This window comes from Crocodylus siamensis, chromosome 5 (genome assembly GCF_052110815.1).
Source record: "Crocodylus siamensis isolate JL-2025a chromosome 5, ASM5211081v1, whole genome shotgun sequence".
NCBI lineage: Eukaryota > Metazoa > Chordata > Crocodylia > Crocodylidae > Crocodylus > Crocodylus siamensis.
The window spans coordinates 72,287,655-72,303,565 of record NC_143399.1 but is presented as its reverse complement, the minus strand read 5'-3'; the positions used below and the strand labels follow the sequence as shown (position 1 = coordinate 72,303,565).

The following is a 15,911-nucleotide window of genomic DNA, read 5'->3' as shown; positions in this document are numbered from 1 at the left end:
CCTGACCACATGTTGTGCTCATGTTCCCTGCCCTCCTACCTCTGCATCTGTAGGAGTCAGCACTCAGCACAGAACAGCCCAATGTTTCTCCATGGTCTGCTAATACATGCTATATGTGGCTGTGATCCCAGCCCAGCTATGGGTGGGGACAGGGGGTGTCCAGTCACTGTAGCACAAGAGATTCCAGGTAGAACCAGCTTTGCTAGCAAGACTGGATGGGCTCGCCCAGCCATACCCAAGGGCACAGAGCATGTGGAGTGGCTCAGAGCCCCCAGGGGAGGCCAGCCCTGCCGTGTCTGTCACATATAAACCCATGCTCCTCTCAACTTCCAGTGGGGCACTTTACTTTTATAACAGAGTTTCTTTCTAACTTGATAGTTCCAGGGTGACTGGATAATTTTGTTTGAAGGGGTATTTTACCTTATAAGGAAAATCATATGAATGTGAAAACAGGGTCCACAAAGATTGCTGTCTTTTCTAAATTTGTGACTCAATGGTGTCATATTTGGGGTGTTATGCCTAGTGTTTCAGGCAGACAAAGCCCCCAGCTTTTCTCGAAAAGCTTGTAATAGTTTTGTTATTAATGATGTTTATAGTTTTGGTGTTAGTTGACCTATTCACTTCTGCAATAAAGCATGTACTCTATACTTTCAACAAGTTAAAACCAGTTTGCACAATAACCCTTCTCTTATCAAAGAGAAATAGATTTGCTTACACAGGATAAACCTCACTCATGCTAAGGCCTAAAACCTCATAACAACACCTTATAGGCAGACCAGGCTGGGTCAAGGAGATATATCAGTTTGATGGTGCATGACTGGACCAGGGACATGAGGAGGCTTCTAGAGGTGAAGCCTGGTATCTCCTGCTGCAAGGCCAGGTTGTGGACCAGGGACTCCTGCAGCAGGCTTGGAGATTGCAGGTGCCTGGCCTGGGGTCTCAGGTAGAAGGAGGGTTAGGCCTTCTGTCCAGGCAAGCCTACAGCAGAAGGGTGGGATGGCATCCTAAACAAAGTGATCAGGACACAAAGGGAAAAGTTCTCAATCAAGGCCTTCCACCTGATGCAGCAATACAGGCCAGTCTTTACCAGGCATTGGCGATGCGTAGGGGGTGCACGCGGATGCACGTGCACCCCCTGAGATTGGCTGTGCCTCCCCTAAGAGAAGTGCTAGCGGCACTTCTGGGTTTGCTGGTGGCACTTCTGGTTTTGCCACTGGCACTAATGCTATCCGTGGAGATTGGCCGCTGGGGGACCCCCCTCCCAGTTGGTGATCGGCTGCTGGTGCCCCCCGCCCAGTATTAGGAGGCACTAGTCACCCATGTTACCAGGAAAAGCGTTCACCAGCAAAGAGAAGGTGCTGACAGCTCGCACATGGAAGGCAGTCACCCTACTCACCAGCTCAATCAGGCCCTGAACTCTGTGACTTTTGGCCAGGTGGAGGACAGCCCACTGAAGCCAGTGGTGTCCATCCTAGAAAAAATCCATGAGGAGCTTCTAGAGCAGGGGTAGGCAATTATTTTGGCTGGAGTGCTACTTCATGTGTTTTGGTGAGTTGTCGAGGGCCATAAGGGTAGCCCTGCCCCTTGATAGGTGCCCCAAAGCTCTTGATATTACCACCTAGAAGGTGGTAAGACAGCTTACTGCATTTGCTACACTCTGAAACCTAATGATTTATTAACTGTCTAAATCTATCATTATATTTTCTAATAAATGGTTGAGTTGACCTGGCACTCTGAACTCTCTCCTTCACCTTGGCTTCCCATCCTTTGTGGGGAGAAAGGATGCAGGGTTATAACAGGGAGATAAAAAACCAGGTAGTTGAGAACTACTTTTGGGAGAATGAGAGGGAGGAGAGCAGAAACATTCCCCCTGACCCAAAGAAATGGGGAGTATCTCCTGAGATCTAAACCTGCCCAAGGCACCTGGACAGGGAACCCCTTAAAGAGGATAAGAAGGAACATAGGACCCTTAGGTGATTTAAAATCCTTTTCCCTTATTATGCTGTGTGTATCAGGGCACTGGGGTGTATCTGCTCCTTAAAGGAAGCTAGTAGCTCGGTAGTAGGGCCACTTACGGTTCTTGATTGACTCACAGATTTGGAATTGATTTGGATTGGAACACGAAACGTTCTCTTAAAAGAAAAAAAAGAGCTCCTGGCAGCAGGGCTTCTGAAGGGACTGGAGTTGATCTAAACAACTCTGAAGGCCTAGGAGCAAAGGCAAGTCCCCAGGGCAGAGAAAGACTGAGTTTTACAGGCATGTGGCTTTTGTTTTATTTTGAACCCACAGAGTCCAGGCTCCGGGGAAGGGCTAAGCTGGATCAGAGGGTCCCTGCGCCCAGAGAAGGGGTAGTGTGTGGGGCCAGAGGTCTAGGAGCCCAGAGAAGGGGAGGGGTGCAGGGCCAGAGGGGTCCAAAGGCCCAAGAGGGCCGAGTGTGTGAAAAGGTATCATTGGAGACAGAAAACACTTGTGAGGCTTGGGGCGTGCTGCAGGGGAGGTATGGAGCAATGCAAGGAGTCCTTAAGGTAAGAGATGCCGGGCGGGGTTATAAACAGCCTGAGAGGGCCTGCTAGGTTGGGGCACAGGACAGTGACTGAGGGGACCCAGGAGAGGCCCAGTGGGGATCGACCCAGGCTCAGGCTCACACAGAGCCCACAGGCAGCCTCCCGTTTATAACCTTCAATAAGAGAAAGGCATGGTGGGCAAGATTCAAGGGAAGGGCTGCAACCCAGCATGAGCCAGACAGGGGTTGCGTGGCCACCAGGGGGCATCACGGCTGCCCCATGGCCACAGCCTTGCTATGCTGCATTTCAAACAAAAGCGTTAAACAAGGGCCATATGGTTAAGGGCATGGAGGATAGGCCCTATGAAGTGAGACTCCAGGAACTGGGCCTCTTCAGTCTGAGTAAGAGAAGGCTGAGAGGTGACTTGATAGCTGTCTACAAGTATGTCAGTGGGGAGCATCAAGAACTAGGACAGCAACTCTTCAGGAGGGCAGGAGGACAAGGACCAATGGGCATAAACTAATAGAGGGTAAATTCAGGCTGGACATAAGGAAACACTTCTTCTCTGTAAGGGTCACCAGAATCTGGAACACACTTCCAGCAGAGGTGGTGCAGTCACCCTCCTTGGAGGTGTTTAAGAGGAGGCTGGACAGGCACCTTGCTGAGCTCATCTGAGCCCAATAACTTTCTTCCCATGGCAGCAGACCAGACTTGATGATCTTACAGGTCCCTTCTGGTTCCATGTTTCTATAATTCTAACAATCCTTGGGGGTCATTGCTGAGGGCCTCAGATGTAATAAGCACAGGTATTGACCTTGGCTATCCTTGGAGGTGAGAAAAGCAGAGAAACCTGACTCTGGGATTAGAATGGAGCAGCCGGGGCTGGAATATAGCCCGTTCCAGAGCAACTGAGAACTCCCCTTGCCTGAACAGGTGCTTCCTGACATTTCTGAATCTTTGCATCCTGTGGTGACTGGGACACATGGCTCTTCCTCCCATTGCTCCGTGCAGGAAAGCAGGTTGGGTCTGGGAATGGGGAGTCCTGGCCATGAGAGACAAGTGGAAGGGTCAGGGTCAGAGTTAGGGTCTTGGTAAGACAGTGGGTTGCTGTGCAGCCCTCCCAGGCCAGGCAGGGCCAATCTGTGGGTTGCTCCTCCAGGCAGCAGCTTGTACTCTTGTGATGTTAGCCCCTACATCTCCCCCATGCCATCCTCATTCCTCCTGCCCAGATGACATCCCCCAGGGACTGGCAGCTGGGCTCAGAACCCAGGCATCCATCCAGGCATCTGGGCGGAGGGAAAGGCACAGGAAGATCTCTCTGCTATTGCCAGCTCCGGGCCCTGCTCTCGCTGTTTAACCCCCTTTAGGCATGGAGAGGACTGAAGGCTGGCAGGATGGGATGGTGTGGGGTTGTGCTGAACTGACAAGTAAGGAGGTGGGGGGCGGGGCATGGCTTATTGCAGCCCAGCTAGGACACAGCCCAGGCATCCAGGTGCCCAGCTATAACTCATCAGACCCCACTCCTCTCCCAGAGCTGGAAGAGAACCCAGGTGTCCTAACTCCCAGCCCCCGATCTAACCCAGCAGACCCCACTTCCCTCCCAGAGCTGGGGGGTAGATGGAGGTGGGGTCAGGAGGTGGAATGGGGTCTTGGCAGAGGATAACAGAGCACATGAGGTGCAGGGGGTGCTGATGTCCAAGCAGAGGTCATGTCAGCACAGTGCAGAAGCAGGTTATAAAAGGCCCAGGGCAGGGTCCAGCTCTGGGGTCCCCAGGGGTGGGGTTGGTGTGATCCAACTGCTGCAGAACTGAGGCAGAGTCACTCTGTACAGTAGCAGGTGCACAGGGCAAGATCTGCTCCCACAGTGCAGGGGGGCAAGCCTTCTGCACCCAGATTGGATTGTGTCAGTTGATTGTGCAGGAAGGAGGAGCCCTGCAGCTGGGATGAGGCCAGCACTAAGCGTCCCCACATCCAGAAGTATCCATCAGTCTGTTCAATGCCCAGTGCAGGGACAGAGCTCCAGACCCATTAGCTGTCAGATCCTCCCACAATGAAGACCATAGGAACCAACCCTTCCCCCAGTGCCATGAATGCAGCAGCTGGAGCCAGTACAAGTGCTTTTCACCATCTTTATTCCAGAGCAGTTAGGAACAGACACCTTTCTTCTCAACACCTCACACCGGCTATGAATACCTCACTGCATTGGGGGAGTACCACCTGTTATATCTGGAGATACTCAAGATGCATAGGAGGCATGTCCGTGGATTTCTCCCCAATGGACAGACTTGGCCACTCCCCTATTGATCTTCAGAGGGGAAGGGGGATCCACAGATTTTTTTGAACTATGCTAATATGGGGGGGTTGTATGGACTCAGCTGGTAGAAAAAGGGAGTTGACTGGGAGGGGTCTCATGGAGTAGACATGGGTGGTGCACATACTGAGAAGTACAGAAATAAGTCCCCATCAGGGGCCTAGGAAACAGGACAGTGGAAGGGCAAAGGGCACCAGAGGATAGAAGGGGTCTCACTCATCGGAGCTATTAGGGCTGCAGTGGGCAGACTGGTGGCTCAGGAACAAGTCCCCATAGGGCCGGGGTGAGGCAAAGGCCTGGCTAGGCCGGGTTGTAGGTAGGCCAAGTGCTCCCCCAGCTGCAGCAGTAGTGGTCACCACAGTGGTGACGCCTCCATGGTCCCTCTGCTGCTGCTCCTCCTCCTCCTGGGCACGACGGAGGAAGGCTTGGAAGTTGGTGGCAGCTGAGTCATCTGGCAGGCCCTGGGGCATTTGCCCATCGCCAGGACGACAGACCTCGAACCGCACCCAGCGGTAGGCACTGCACTTGCGGGCCCCAGGGCAGCTCTGGATAAGGTTATGCACAGCTGGGTGGGAAAACCCAAAGAAGTCGGCCCCAGCTGATTCTAGCTCGGGGTAGGGCCGGCCTCGGGCAGCCCCAATGGCTGCCAGCAGCTGGGCGTGGCAGGCATCAGCTGTAGGGCCTGCCAGGGCACTACCAGGCTCATCCTCAGGCACAATCTCAAAGCGGGGGCCAGTCCCACCATCCTTGATCTGGCAAGTGTAGAGGCAGCGCTGGTCAGGGCGCCGCATACTGGCATATACCCGGGTGCTGCAGAACCCCACTGGGTAGATGGCTCCCTCGTCGTGGAAGCCTGGCCGGTCAGACACAATCTCCCCTAGGCTGTAGATTGTCAGCCCACCCAGAGTGATAGGGAACACCGGCCGCCCTGAAGGGTCCAGTGGCACAGGCTGGACCAGCCGCCGGACCCCCCTATCAGGTGCTGCTCCCCGCCGCTTGGAAGCACGGCGTAGTGCCTCTGCCCGCCCATTCTCTTTACCCTTCTTGGGGCGCTTCCCTGTGGCTGGTGTCTCATCCGGGCCAGGTGCGGGTGCCGTGCTGTACCCTGGTGGGCCACCCCCTGTTGGTGTCGTAGTTGTGTTGGTGGAACTAAGGCCCTCCTCCTCGGCTGTGAGGGCCTGGAGCTGGAGCAGCTTGGTAAGGAGGAAACGCCGCTCTTCCTTCACACGCAGGAACTTCTCTTCCAGCCGGGCAATCTCATCACACAGTGCTGCATTTTCGAACACCATGGCCTTGGCTGCCCGGCGTAGCCGGCTGTACTTCAGCCGGTACTTCTCGTTCTGGCTCTTCCTCGACACTTTCGTCATCACCCCAACGAAAGCCTGCCCTTGTGCTCTCTGGGACCTGAGGGAACCACAGAATTGACAGATGTCTTGGCACCTACTGGAGCAAAGAGACCAGACAAAGCAGTTACAGCTATAGGCCCAGGCCTCTGAGGCCTGCCATGACCCAAATAGAGACCCCTGTCCAGCAATCTTCAGGGATTCCTCCATCCACTCACAACAGATCTCATACAAAGAGCTGTCTCTAAAGAGACAGATGCCAAGCTGTGGCCCAGGGATACTTCTTCCCAATGACTGACTCTTCCCACCCTCTGTTTCATAGACATAGATTTCATAGACATTAGGGCTGGAAGGGACCTCGGGAGATCATCGACCACTAGCTCCAGATTTCCAGGCTGGATTTGTTTCTTTTCAGCTCAAAGTCAGTGGGTCTCACTTTGCCTTGGTCTGGTAGACCTGTGGCTCTCAACCAAGGAGTCTCAAAATGCTGTGAACAAATATGAAAGGGAACGATGCATAGCTCCCTACCCCATGGTGTCAGGCAGTTAGTTGGGCTGAAATACTATGTTGCTCTGCACCCACTACCTTCCCAGAGGGAGCCAGTATGTCTCCTTCAACCGGGCATCTCACTGCACAGCATTGCCTTTGGAAACACCATAGCCTTGGACATCAGGTGCAGCTGGCTGTATAGGTTGTGCCCACCTCTCTGATTCAGAGCTGCTCTGCAGTGCTGTGAGCACAAATAATCAACTTGTGTGAAGCCTAGTGTTAATGCGTCCATACTGCACCTGGTTGGGGAAATATATGCATGCAAGAGCCAGCTCTGGAAACTGTGCACAGCACTGTGTTGCATTGAGAGTGCTGGGGCTAACAGAGCTGGATTACAGGGACTGGGAATAGTCAGTCATTGGAAACAAGGATCCCTGGGCCACTGCTTGGCATCTGTCTCTGTGGGGACATCTTTTGTATGACCTCTGGTGTGGGTGGCTTGAGCTAGTGGAATCTCCATCCTTGGAGGCTTTTAAGGCCCAGCTTGACCAAGTCCCAGCTGGAACGGTCTAGTTGGGGATGGTCCTTTTCTGAGCGGGGGTTGGACTCTCAAACATTTTTGTTCCAGGACCCATTTGTAAACATTGATGGCCAGTCCCAACCCAGTGCCCCTCACTCCCGACCCACTTCCCCCTGCCCCCCCCAGTGTGTGGGGCAGACTGGGGTGCGTGTGGGGCATGGGAGGCCCCAAGCAGTCCCTTGCAAGTTGGAGCTCTGCCAGCCTGCAAGGGAAATGACAGTGTTGCCCATGTTTTTCTCCTTTAAAGAAGAATCCATTTTTAAAGTTTGTTCGTGATCCTTTCATATATTCTTGTGACCCATGGGTTGAGAAACGCTGGACTAGGTGACCTCCTGAGGTCCCTTCCAACTCCAATTTTCTATGATTTCTGCTCCTCAGTTACTGCCTGGCATGTGTAGGGAGCACAAAAGCAAATTCATCTCCAGTTCCCAAAAGAACCAACCTATCAGGGCAGCCTGGAAGGCGGAGACCCACCCTGTTGGGTCAGCAAGGACCTGTCACCCACTCACCTCGGCCCCAACGCCGCCGGGGTGCAGACTACCTGCAGACCCTACATGGCAGCTGTGGGGATTCAGTAGGGAGAATCAGCCGCCCTGATTTAACTTGTTCCGCTTCGGGTCTCCAACCAGTGCACAGCTCACAAAGGAGCCCATCTTAAGGCCAAAGAAGAGCATCCTTTGTGGCTGGGAGAGGGGGTGAGCAAGCGGGGCTTGCTCCACTCCCTGCTTTTCTTTCAATAAATACCCTGTTTTATATTTTAACCTGTACTTTTGCCTCCTTGTGGGGCTCAGCTTCAGGGAAAGTTAAGCTGCCCATCTCCACATGCTGAGAAGGAGCCTAATACTAACCGAACCCTACTTGCTCACCACCGGGGCGGGTTCAGGTTCTAAATGTGGCCCCATTGCCATGCAAGAACTCTGAACGAGCGCCGTGGGCGGCTGAAGGGCCTTGGGCAGGTGACACGGCTTGATGCCCCACTTGGACATGGGGGGCGCCGGGACCCTGCTGCAGGCAGCTGCACAGAGCTCGGTCCTCGGGCCGGGGGCAGGTAGGGAACCCCGCCTGCCCCTCCCCCCCCGTACTCACCGCTCTTAGGTTGTGGGTCCGCAATCCGCAGAGTCGGGCGCATGCGCATGCGCGATGCCACCAGCCGGCTCCGCCCTCCTATGCCAGGAAGTGCTGCCTGCTCCGTCCGCGTCACCCATCCCCGGCGCAGCTGTGGGTCCGGCGGGGCCGCCTTGAAGGCCTCTCGCTCCGCCTGGGCCGCTTGTTGCGACGTGGAGCCCGAGACCCTGCGTTGAGCCAAAAGGCCTTCGCTCGGGGATGCAGATCCGGCCTCCCAAGGGTGCTGCCGGGCGGTGCCAGCGGTGGGAGCCCAGAGACAGGAATCCCTAGCGGGGGCGGAAACCCTTGGGACCCGACGTGGCCTTTCTGAGTCTTTGCCACAGAAGAGTTGCCCGATTATTTTTCTGGGGTCCAAAAAAAAAGTGAAAACCAAGCTGACGTTTTGCAAGGGGTGCTTTGAGTCTGAAGAGGTTGAGAGCCACTGCCTTAGCTTGACAGAGGGATGTCACTCTGCAAGCACAACATGTGGGAGGCAGACTGTACACCAGGGGTCAGCAGCGTTTCTGGGCAGAAACACCTGCACACTTGGCTTGTAAGATGTTGACGTGCCTGGGGCCAACGGTGGGGGAGCGACGAGGGGCCCAATTCTTGTCGTGGCAGCACAGCCCCAACCCCTTCTCTGCCATCTGCTCCAAGGTGTGCATGCCAAGCAAAATACCTTTGTGTGCTGCACTCTGCACCCGTGCCAGGGGTTGCCTACCTCTGCTGTACACTGGTGAACGGGCAAGGAAACAGGCTCGAGAAATGGGACAAGGGACTTGACTTCTCCCTGTGCCCTAGCGTGGGCCTGCAGGGGTTTCATTCAGTGAGTGATCCAGGATGTCTACCAAAAGACTTCAGAAACATCTGAAGCCCCTGGTGGGAGTGGAAGATGTTTGCCGGTTGTAGGGCCACATACGGTTCTGGACTGACTCATGGATTTGGACTTGATTTGTCTTATTTGGCTTGGAACACGAAAAATTTCTTCAAAAAAAAAGACTGATCCAGAAGTAAACCCAGGAAACTCTCTCCCCTGGGATAGTTAAGGTATTTTCTCTAAATGCCTGTAAAAAGCCAAGGGATTTTTGTTTGGGACTAAATAAATATTTTGATTTTCTATATTGGGGTGACAAATGGTTTCTGCTCTCAGATTTGAAGGTAACGGAAATGATTCAGTCCTGTGGTTTGTCCTCAGACTGCATCTATGCAGCACCCAGTGCGACAAGGCCCTGCTCTCAGTCCCTTTGGGCCAGATCATGTCCCACCTGTTAGGTATCCACATGTGATTCTGTCCCACATTGCTTTAGCTCCTGGAAAACGGTACCAAAGGTGAGTGGGTCGCCCTCCTCCTCACTACTTTCTTGTGACTAGGTCTTGAAGGTCTGACGCTGTGTTACAAAAGTAGATGCTTTAATGGACTTTCAGGACTAGAGTAGGGTGGAATAGAATGGCACTAAGTTCCTTTAGGTACCTCATAGGTGCAGTAAAATCTAGCTGTGTGTGTCTGTACAACTTCTGGTGAGAAAGGACCCTGATCTCAGCCTCTGTGTATCTGGACATGGGTACACAGCCTTAATATTGCATCAAGAGGCACTGCGGTGGAGCATGAAATACCTGTTCCATGTGCACCACCTCCTGCAATAGAAGTAACGTAGCTACCTTAGCACAGCTCTGGATGCATGACAGTCTGTTCTCTGTCTCTGAAATAAATTCCTGAGATGGCTTTGGTGTAATTTTAAAGGCATCTCTTGCGCTCAGATTTCCAAATGATCTGTTCTGCCCCTGCCACCCTATCCAGCCTCCTGCCTGACTTAAGTCAGAGGGCTTTTCCCCTTTCCATTTACAGATGTGAGGTGATGGAAGACCTGTCCTGTCCTTAAAGGAATTTTTCTAGTAGTTAATTGCCCCTGCTTGTAGATCCTGGTGCCTGTAACGGGGAGTCAACCACCTGTTTTGGAGAAAAGCTAGCAAAGCCCCTTTAGGGTTTGAACTTATTGGGCCAGCAGAAGCCAGAGGCCTGAAAAGGAGTTATGGTGGAGACAAGGAAAGCAAAGTAGCAAGCTCACCACTACCATAAACAATGCAGAAGCAATCAGAGACTCCTACCAGGTGGAGTGGAATGGGTCAGGTGACCAGGAAGGAGGCAGGGTTAGGGAGTATAAAAGCTCTAGTCCTTGGAGAAAGGAGCAGTCAAGTCTTGACTGCAGAAAAGGATGGGTTATCCTTGCTGGTTGGAGGGAGGGCTGTGATGGATGAAGTAAGTAGTCCTGGAAGGGGAGTAAGTTTCAGTTGGAGTTTTTTGGGTTGACTAGCAGGGCTAATGAGCAAAATCGTGTGTTACGGACTGCATCTATTTACCCTGAGGTGAGGATGAACCTGTAAGTTGAAACTTCTGTTTTGATGAGTACCTAGTGAACTGGGAGTGGTTCTAGGGGAAGATAAGTGCATAAGAGGGTGATATCATTTCATTGGAAGGTTGAATTGGTGGTATGGGCACAAAAGCCCTAAGGCAGGAGCCTGAGCAAGGAATACTGGACCTAGGGATCTACTGTGTTTGGCAAGCCCAAGGCTCTGGGATCTAGACCCCAGAGGGGCAGAAGTGCAGCGGTAGTTCTGGGACTTGGAGACAGAGACCTTCAGACCCTCTATCCAAGTTCAGAGAGACTGAAGGCCTGGAATAGGCCAGACTCAAGGATTGAGCTGGAGAAGCTATGTTCAAGATGAGCTCCCGCTGTCCACTTACTCCTGGTTTTGTCTTCTGGTACAGTGAGGTATTGTTGTCAGATTCCTTCCTGCCCCAAGGCAGGACACTTCCAAGCCTGCTTTTATGCAGTAAAGCATAGTAGATAAGTGACAACTGGAGATATTTTTCAGTGTGGAGTAGGGGATGACAGGACTGGCTGTAGAGCGATGAAGAACCACTCCTCTCAAGTCCTGTCCTAGTACTTGATTTCCTGACCAACTGATTTTCCTTCTTTGCTATATTAATGTGACAGGCTAGCTGGCAGTGACCTATCCCAGGGGTTTTGAAAGGGCAAAAGATGATTGGAGGACTTGGGATTCCCTTTCCACACCAATCAGGCCCCAGAGACTCGTCCCCTGCTCCGTGTCTGCTGATTAGCCCCTTAGGTCACCTGGAGGGGGATAAAAAGGGCAGCATGGGCTGACTCAAGAGAGACTAGTGAGGGACAACAAGGAAGAGCTGGGCCAGTGGGGCAGGAGCAGTGCCCCAGAAGAGCCTGAAAGAGCAGGACCTGCAGGCAGCAGTGGGACCCTCAGCAGCATGGTGTGTGGCTGGCAGGAAAGCTCCCCACTGGGCTCCAGGATCCCTGGGAGAAGCTGCAGCCAGCAGGAGAGGCTTCCCCGCTCTAGCAAGGATCTGAGCAGTGACCTGGGAAGTTCCCAGTTCTGCTTCCAGCTCCTCCAGTCAGAGGTCAGGCAGCTCCAATGTGAGGTTGGGGCTCTGGGAAGGTCAAGACCCCTGGCAGGCTGGAACAGTGCCACCACTAACGATTTTTTTCTGGCTACCATGTGGGAGATCTGAGTTCATACCCCAAGTCACCCCAGCTGGGACTGAGTGACGTAACTAACAAGCAAATCTCCCAGTGGAAAGGGGCCATTGTGTAGTTCTTCCCCCCCCCCCCCCCCCCCCCCCCCCCCCCCGCCTTCCAGGTACCTAGGTCTTATATTTCCTTGTCATTTGACACTTTGCATTTTGTGCTTTTTTTATATTTCACCAACCCATATTGTTTGTTCTGCTGCTTATGTTTTGTTAATACTGTCTCTTGTAAGTGTCTAACCTTTGCTGAATCCTGTTCTCCTTGGGACACTGTAGTGTCCACTGTACCCTCTGATTTATGCCTGTTATGTTCCCAGTATTAAAAGGTATCTGGTTAAGTCCTCATTGGTGGTCTGGCTCTGCTCTATAGGGGAGGAGAGTCCCTGCACCTCCCACAGCACTTGTGCACCTGCTTTGATCCCTTCAATTGCAGAGGGGGTGCCTCTTGGAGTACCGCCCAGGTTACATTAGGGAGCCTTCCGCTAGCAAAAATCTTTTTTCCCCATTAAAGGGTTATATACATGGATTGTGTCTGACTTTGGTAAACTAAATGCATGGAGTTCCTCCAGTCTGTTCCCATGGGCAGGTTTTCTAGGCCTTCCTCTCTTCTTGTAACTCTTCTCTGAAATCTGTCCAGCTTCCTTTTATAAATTTAAAAAAAAAAAAAAAAAAAAAGATTTTTGTTCACAGTGAATGTGATGAGGCAACTTGGTGGTAGCTGAGTGCCGCTCAGTTTAGCATTCTGCAAGGATAACTAACATTGTGTGAACTTCAGAATTTGTGGTGGAGATTAGCTTACAACATGACCACAAGATAGTCCTTTCACTACTACCTACTAAATCCAGATCTGCCCTCCATACCTCGCATTGGAAGGCGTTTCAGAAAAGCTACAAGAGGTCTTGGGGAACCTGTCTTTGAACTCCCTGACTTTCTTACTAAGTCTAGTATTTAGTTTCACCACAAAAAAGGCTGACTGCATCATAAGCTTTCAGGCACCTACCTGAGAGAGGGAACTGCTAAGAGCAGAGGTCTCTTTTCCTGATGAGCAAGGATAGGTGAGGCCATCAGCCATGAGCTGACAGATGACCTTCAGATGGGGAAATCTGGATCCAGTGTCCAACAGGGAGTGGGACTTGTCATTGAGGTAACTCACTGAGGGAAGGGGTGGGTTCTTCAGCACTTGGAGGTCTGCATGTTGCTATGTGGCATCTTTGAACAAGCTCCCTTCCAGCCCAGCCAGAAGTCATGGGACTGGTTACAAGGAGCCCAGTAACGGGAATGGGAGTGTCTATCTTGGGCTAGATGGGAGGCTTGGTGGGATGGTCAGTGGCTTGGTTGCCCTTGAATTGTATGAGTCTAGGCATACAGACAAACCAACAGATTACAGTGAGTTTAAGAGTGGGGATTCATAGCAGGAAGCTGATGTGCAGTAATTGTTTATCTGCCCACTGTTACATCACTGGAAGCAAAAGCTAAACTGATGTAACTTAGCTCCAAAAGAAACGGGGCTAATTTATCAGCTTATCTTTTTTACAGCAGGGTAAAAGCAAGGAGACGGACAACTACTTCAGGTCTGCTGTTATGAGGTAAAGTCTCAACCCTTGTTAACTCACTACAACTTGTTCATTTGTCTGTACCCTATAAATAAACTGCTGACAAGGTGTGGCAGAAGCTACAGTGTTTTATCCCCACCCTCAGTCACTAGCTCCTGACTTGTGTTTTTACTCCTGTGATTTTCAGGGTAAGGAAGTCTACTCAGTGCAACCATAGGAAATTTGGCTTTGCTTTATTGCCTTCAAAGTGAAGTCTATTTTAGTTTCTTGCCATCTCAATTTTAATGCAGCTGTATTGGCTGGAGGGACAGTTGGATGCAGGTCAGTGTCCATTGAGGTCGATGGGAAGACTTCTGTTGGTTACCAAAAGCTCTGGGTGAGAGCTGTAGAACCTGGATCTTGTTTCAGGATGTTGCCTTTCAAATCCTGCTGAGCTTTCTGCTGCTTACAGTAATAAATGGCTGTGGAGGGTTAGACAGGTTTCTACCCAATGCGGGATGGGTTAGATCAGTGCAGATAGGGCATCTTTATAGGTGCTCTGGGGCGGGGGTTTAAAGAGTGGCTCTCAGGAGCTGCTGTAATTTTAACACCTGCAAAATTTTACATATTCAATGTCCTGCACTTCAAAATAGCAATGGGGGTGCTTTTTAACTAAAGCTCATGTGACAAGCTTTAGTTAAAGCATCCCTGCTGCCATTTTGAAATATGGGGATACTGAATACATGTGACACCGAGGCTGCTGGAGCGTTTTAATTGATCTGAGTCTGCTCTGATGAGTTCTAATTGAAATGTGTCTGACCAGATGGGCATGTGTGTAAGTGCCCAGAGTAACTGTCTTGGTATGGTGCCCATCCCAGCCAGGCAGCATAGGCCTGGAGGCAGGGATCCCTTCATGAATGATGCGTACCTCCAGAGCCTGTGGGGGCACCTGACTGCCTGCAGGCAGTGGTGGGGTCTTCACGGTGGCAAGCATGGCGGTGTCAGTGGCAGGCTGAGGAGGGAGCTCCAGCAGATGGCCACAGCAGTGCTGGTGGTTTGGGTGGGGGGTGGGGGTGGTGAATGCTAACCAGCAGTCAGCAACAACCCTCAGACACTGCTGGCAGTGAGTGGCGACTGCCTGCAGGTGCCACCAGCAGCACTGGCAGTGCTTTTCTCAGGGGGGTGCACATGCACTCCCTACAAGAGATCCATTGACAACACACAGGGGGTTTTTGGGCTGGTAGGAGGTTGGATGGGATGGTCACAGTGGCCTTTTTCTCTCTACAATGAGCTCTGTTCTGCACCTTCAACAGCCTTTGCAGGGGCAGAGGAGTCCTGGAACAGGAGAACAAGCGGTGACCTTTGCATATGGGTGTGCTTGTCTCATGCGACTAAGTATGTGTGTTGGCACATCTGTATGTGACTGAGTCTGTTAGAGTGTGTCAGACTGCGCACACTAACTGATATGCATACTATCTGCATTATTTTGCAAAAATGTGGTGAATACAAGGGCAGCAGTATGTACATGCATGTCAGTTTGACTGTCCATATGTATGTGCCTGGGTATGACTAAACTGCATCTGATTTGGAGGGCTTCATGTCAGTGTGGTGGGGCTACTTGTGGCAGGGTAACTCCCATAAAATCTTCCAACCTCAAGAGTAAGGCAAGTATAAGGCACCTCAAAACACTATCCCAGACTGCCTTGTGGATACTCCTTGGTTGGAGAAAGGTTAAGGGACATCATCCTGCCCTCACTGAGGTGTTAGGCAGTCAGCAGCAGTTCTTATCTGTTGCTGTCTGGCAGAAGCTACAACTGTTGAGGCATTGGATTTGGTCTGGCTTTTGGATTCTTTCTCCATCTAAAACGGGGACTGGTAGGTCTTGGGCAGCCTCTATTCCTTTAGACTCTTGCCTATGCATATGCATTGAAGGTCTTGGTGTGATGGTCACAGGGCTCTGTACAAGCAGATTTATCGGGCACCTGACTAGACCTCTTGCACATACACCATAATCCAGAGGATCAATGGTTGCCTACCTATGTTGGTGAGTGTAAACCTGTCCTTGAATCAGTCTGCATCAGTATGTGTCATCAATTGTGTGTACAAGTATGTTAGCCACCCAGTATATATCGGCATGTGTGCACTGTACCAGTGTATATCAGTAAGTGAGAATATATCCTTGTGTGCCCCTTTATGAGAGCATTTTGGCAGCTGCGAGCATGCTGTGAGGTGTGAGCGGTGTGGATGCCTGGCAGCAAAAGCAGGGGTCTGTGGCTCTTCTGATTCCTCCCTTGCTGCTGGAGTGGGGAGAGCCAGCTCTTACTCCATTCCCTGACCCTGAGAATAGGACTCCGTAGGGGTATGTGTGTGGTCAGTGGCAGTAGCACTGGGACTTGCAAGCCTCTCTGTTCCTTGCTCTCTCTTCTGTGTCTCTCCATCACTTGACATCCTGGCTCAGGAGCTGATGTCCGCAAAGACTGGTGTGGCTG

At 51.8% G+C, this 15,911-nt stretch overlaps 1 protein-coding gene across 3 annotated transcripts; it reads right to left on the bottom strand.

Annotated features, from left to right (window-relative positions):
* Positions 1 to 4,625: 4,625 nt before the first annotated feature.
* Positions 4,626 to 11,923, bottom strand: FYRD1 (FYRN and FYRC domains INO80 complex interactor 1). 3 transcript variants are annotated; one of them, XM_090049355.1, is made up of 2 exons: positions 8,314 to 11,923; positions 4,626 to 6,219 (listed from the first exon to the last, which is right to left on the bottom strand). In XM_090049355.1, the coding sequence occupies exon 2, from the start codon at positions 6,180 to 6,182 to the stop codon at positions 5,028 to 5,030; it is 1,155 nt and encodes a 384-aa protein (XP_089905481.1). In that variant the 5' UTR covers positions 6,183 to 6,219; positions 8,314 to 11,923; the 3' UTR covers positions 4,626 to 5,027. The 3 variants fall into 3 exon arrangements, with proteins under 3 accessions (XP_089905481.1, XP_089905480.1, XP_089905479.1); XM_090049354.1 differs by having other exon boundaries at positions 4,626 to 6,255; positions 8,314 to 11,922; XM_090049353.1 differs by having other exon boundaries at positions 4,626 to 6,258; positions 8,314 to 11,921.
* Between the last annotated feature and the right edge of the window lie 3,988 nt (positions 11,924 to 15,911).

Coding starts and splice junctions, on each gene's coding strand:
- FYRD1 (XM_090049355.1), bottom strand. CDS start 6,182: ATGACGAAAGTGTCGAGGAAGAGCCAGAACGAGAAGTACCGGCTGAAG.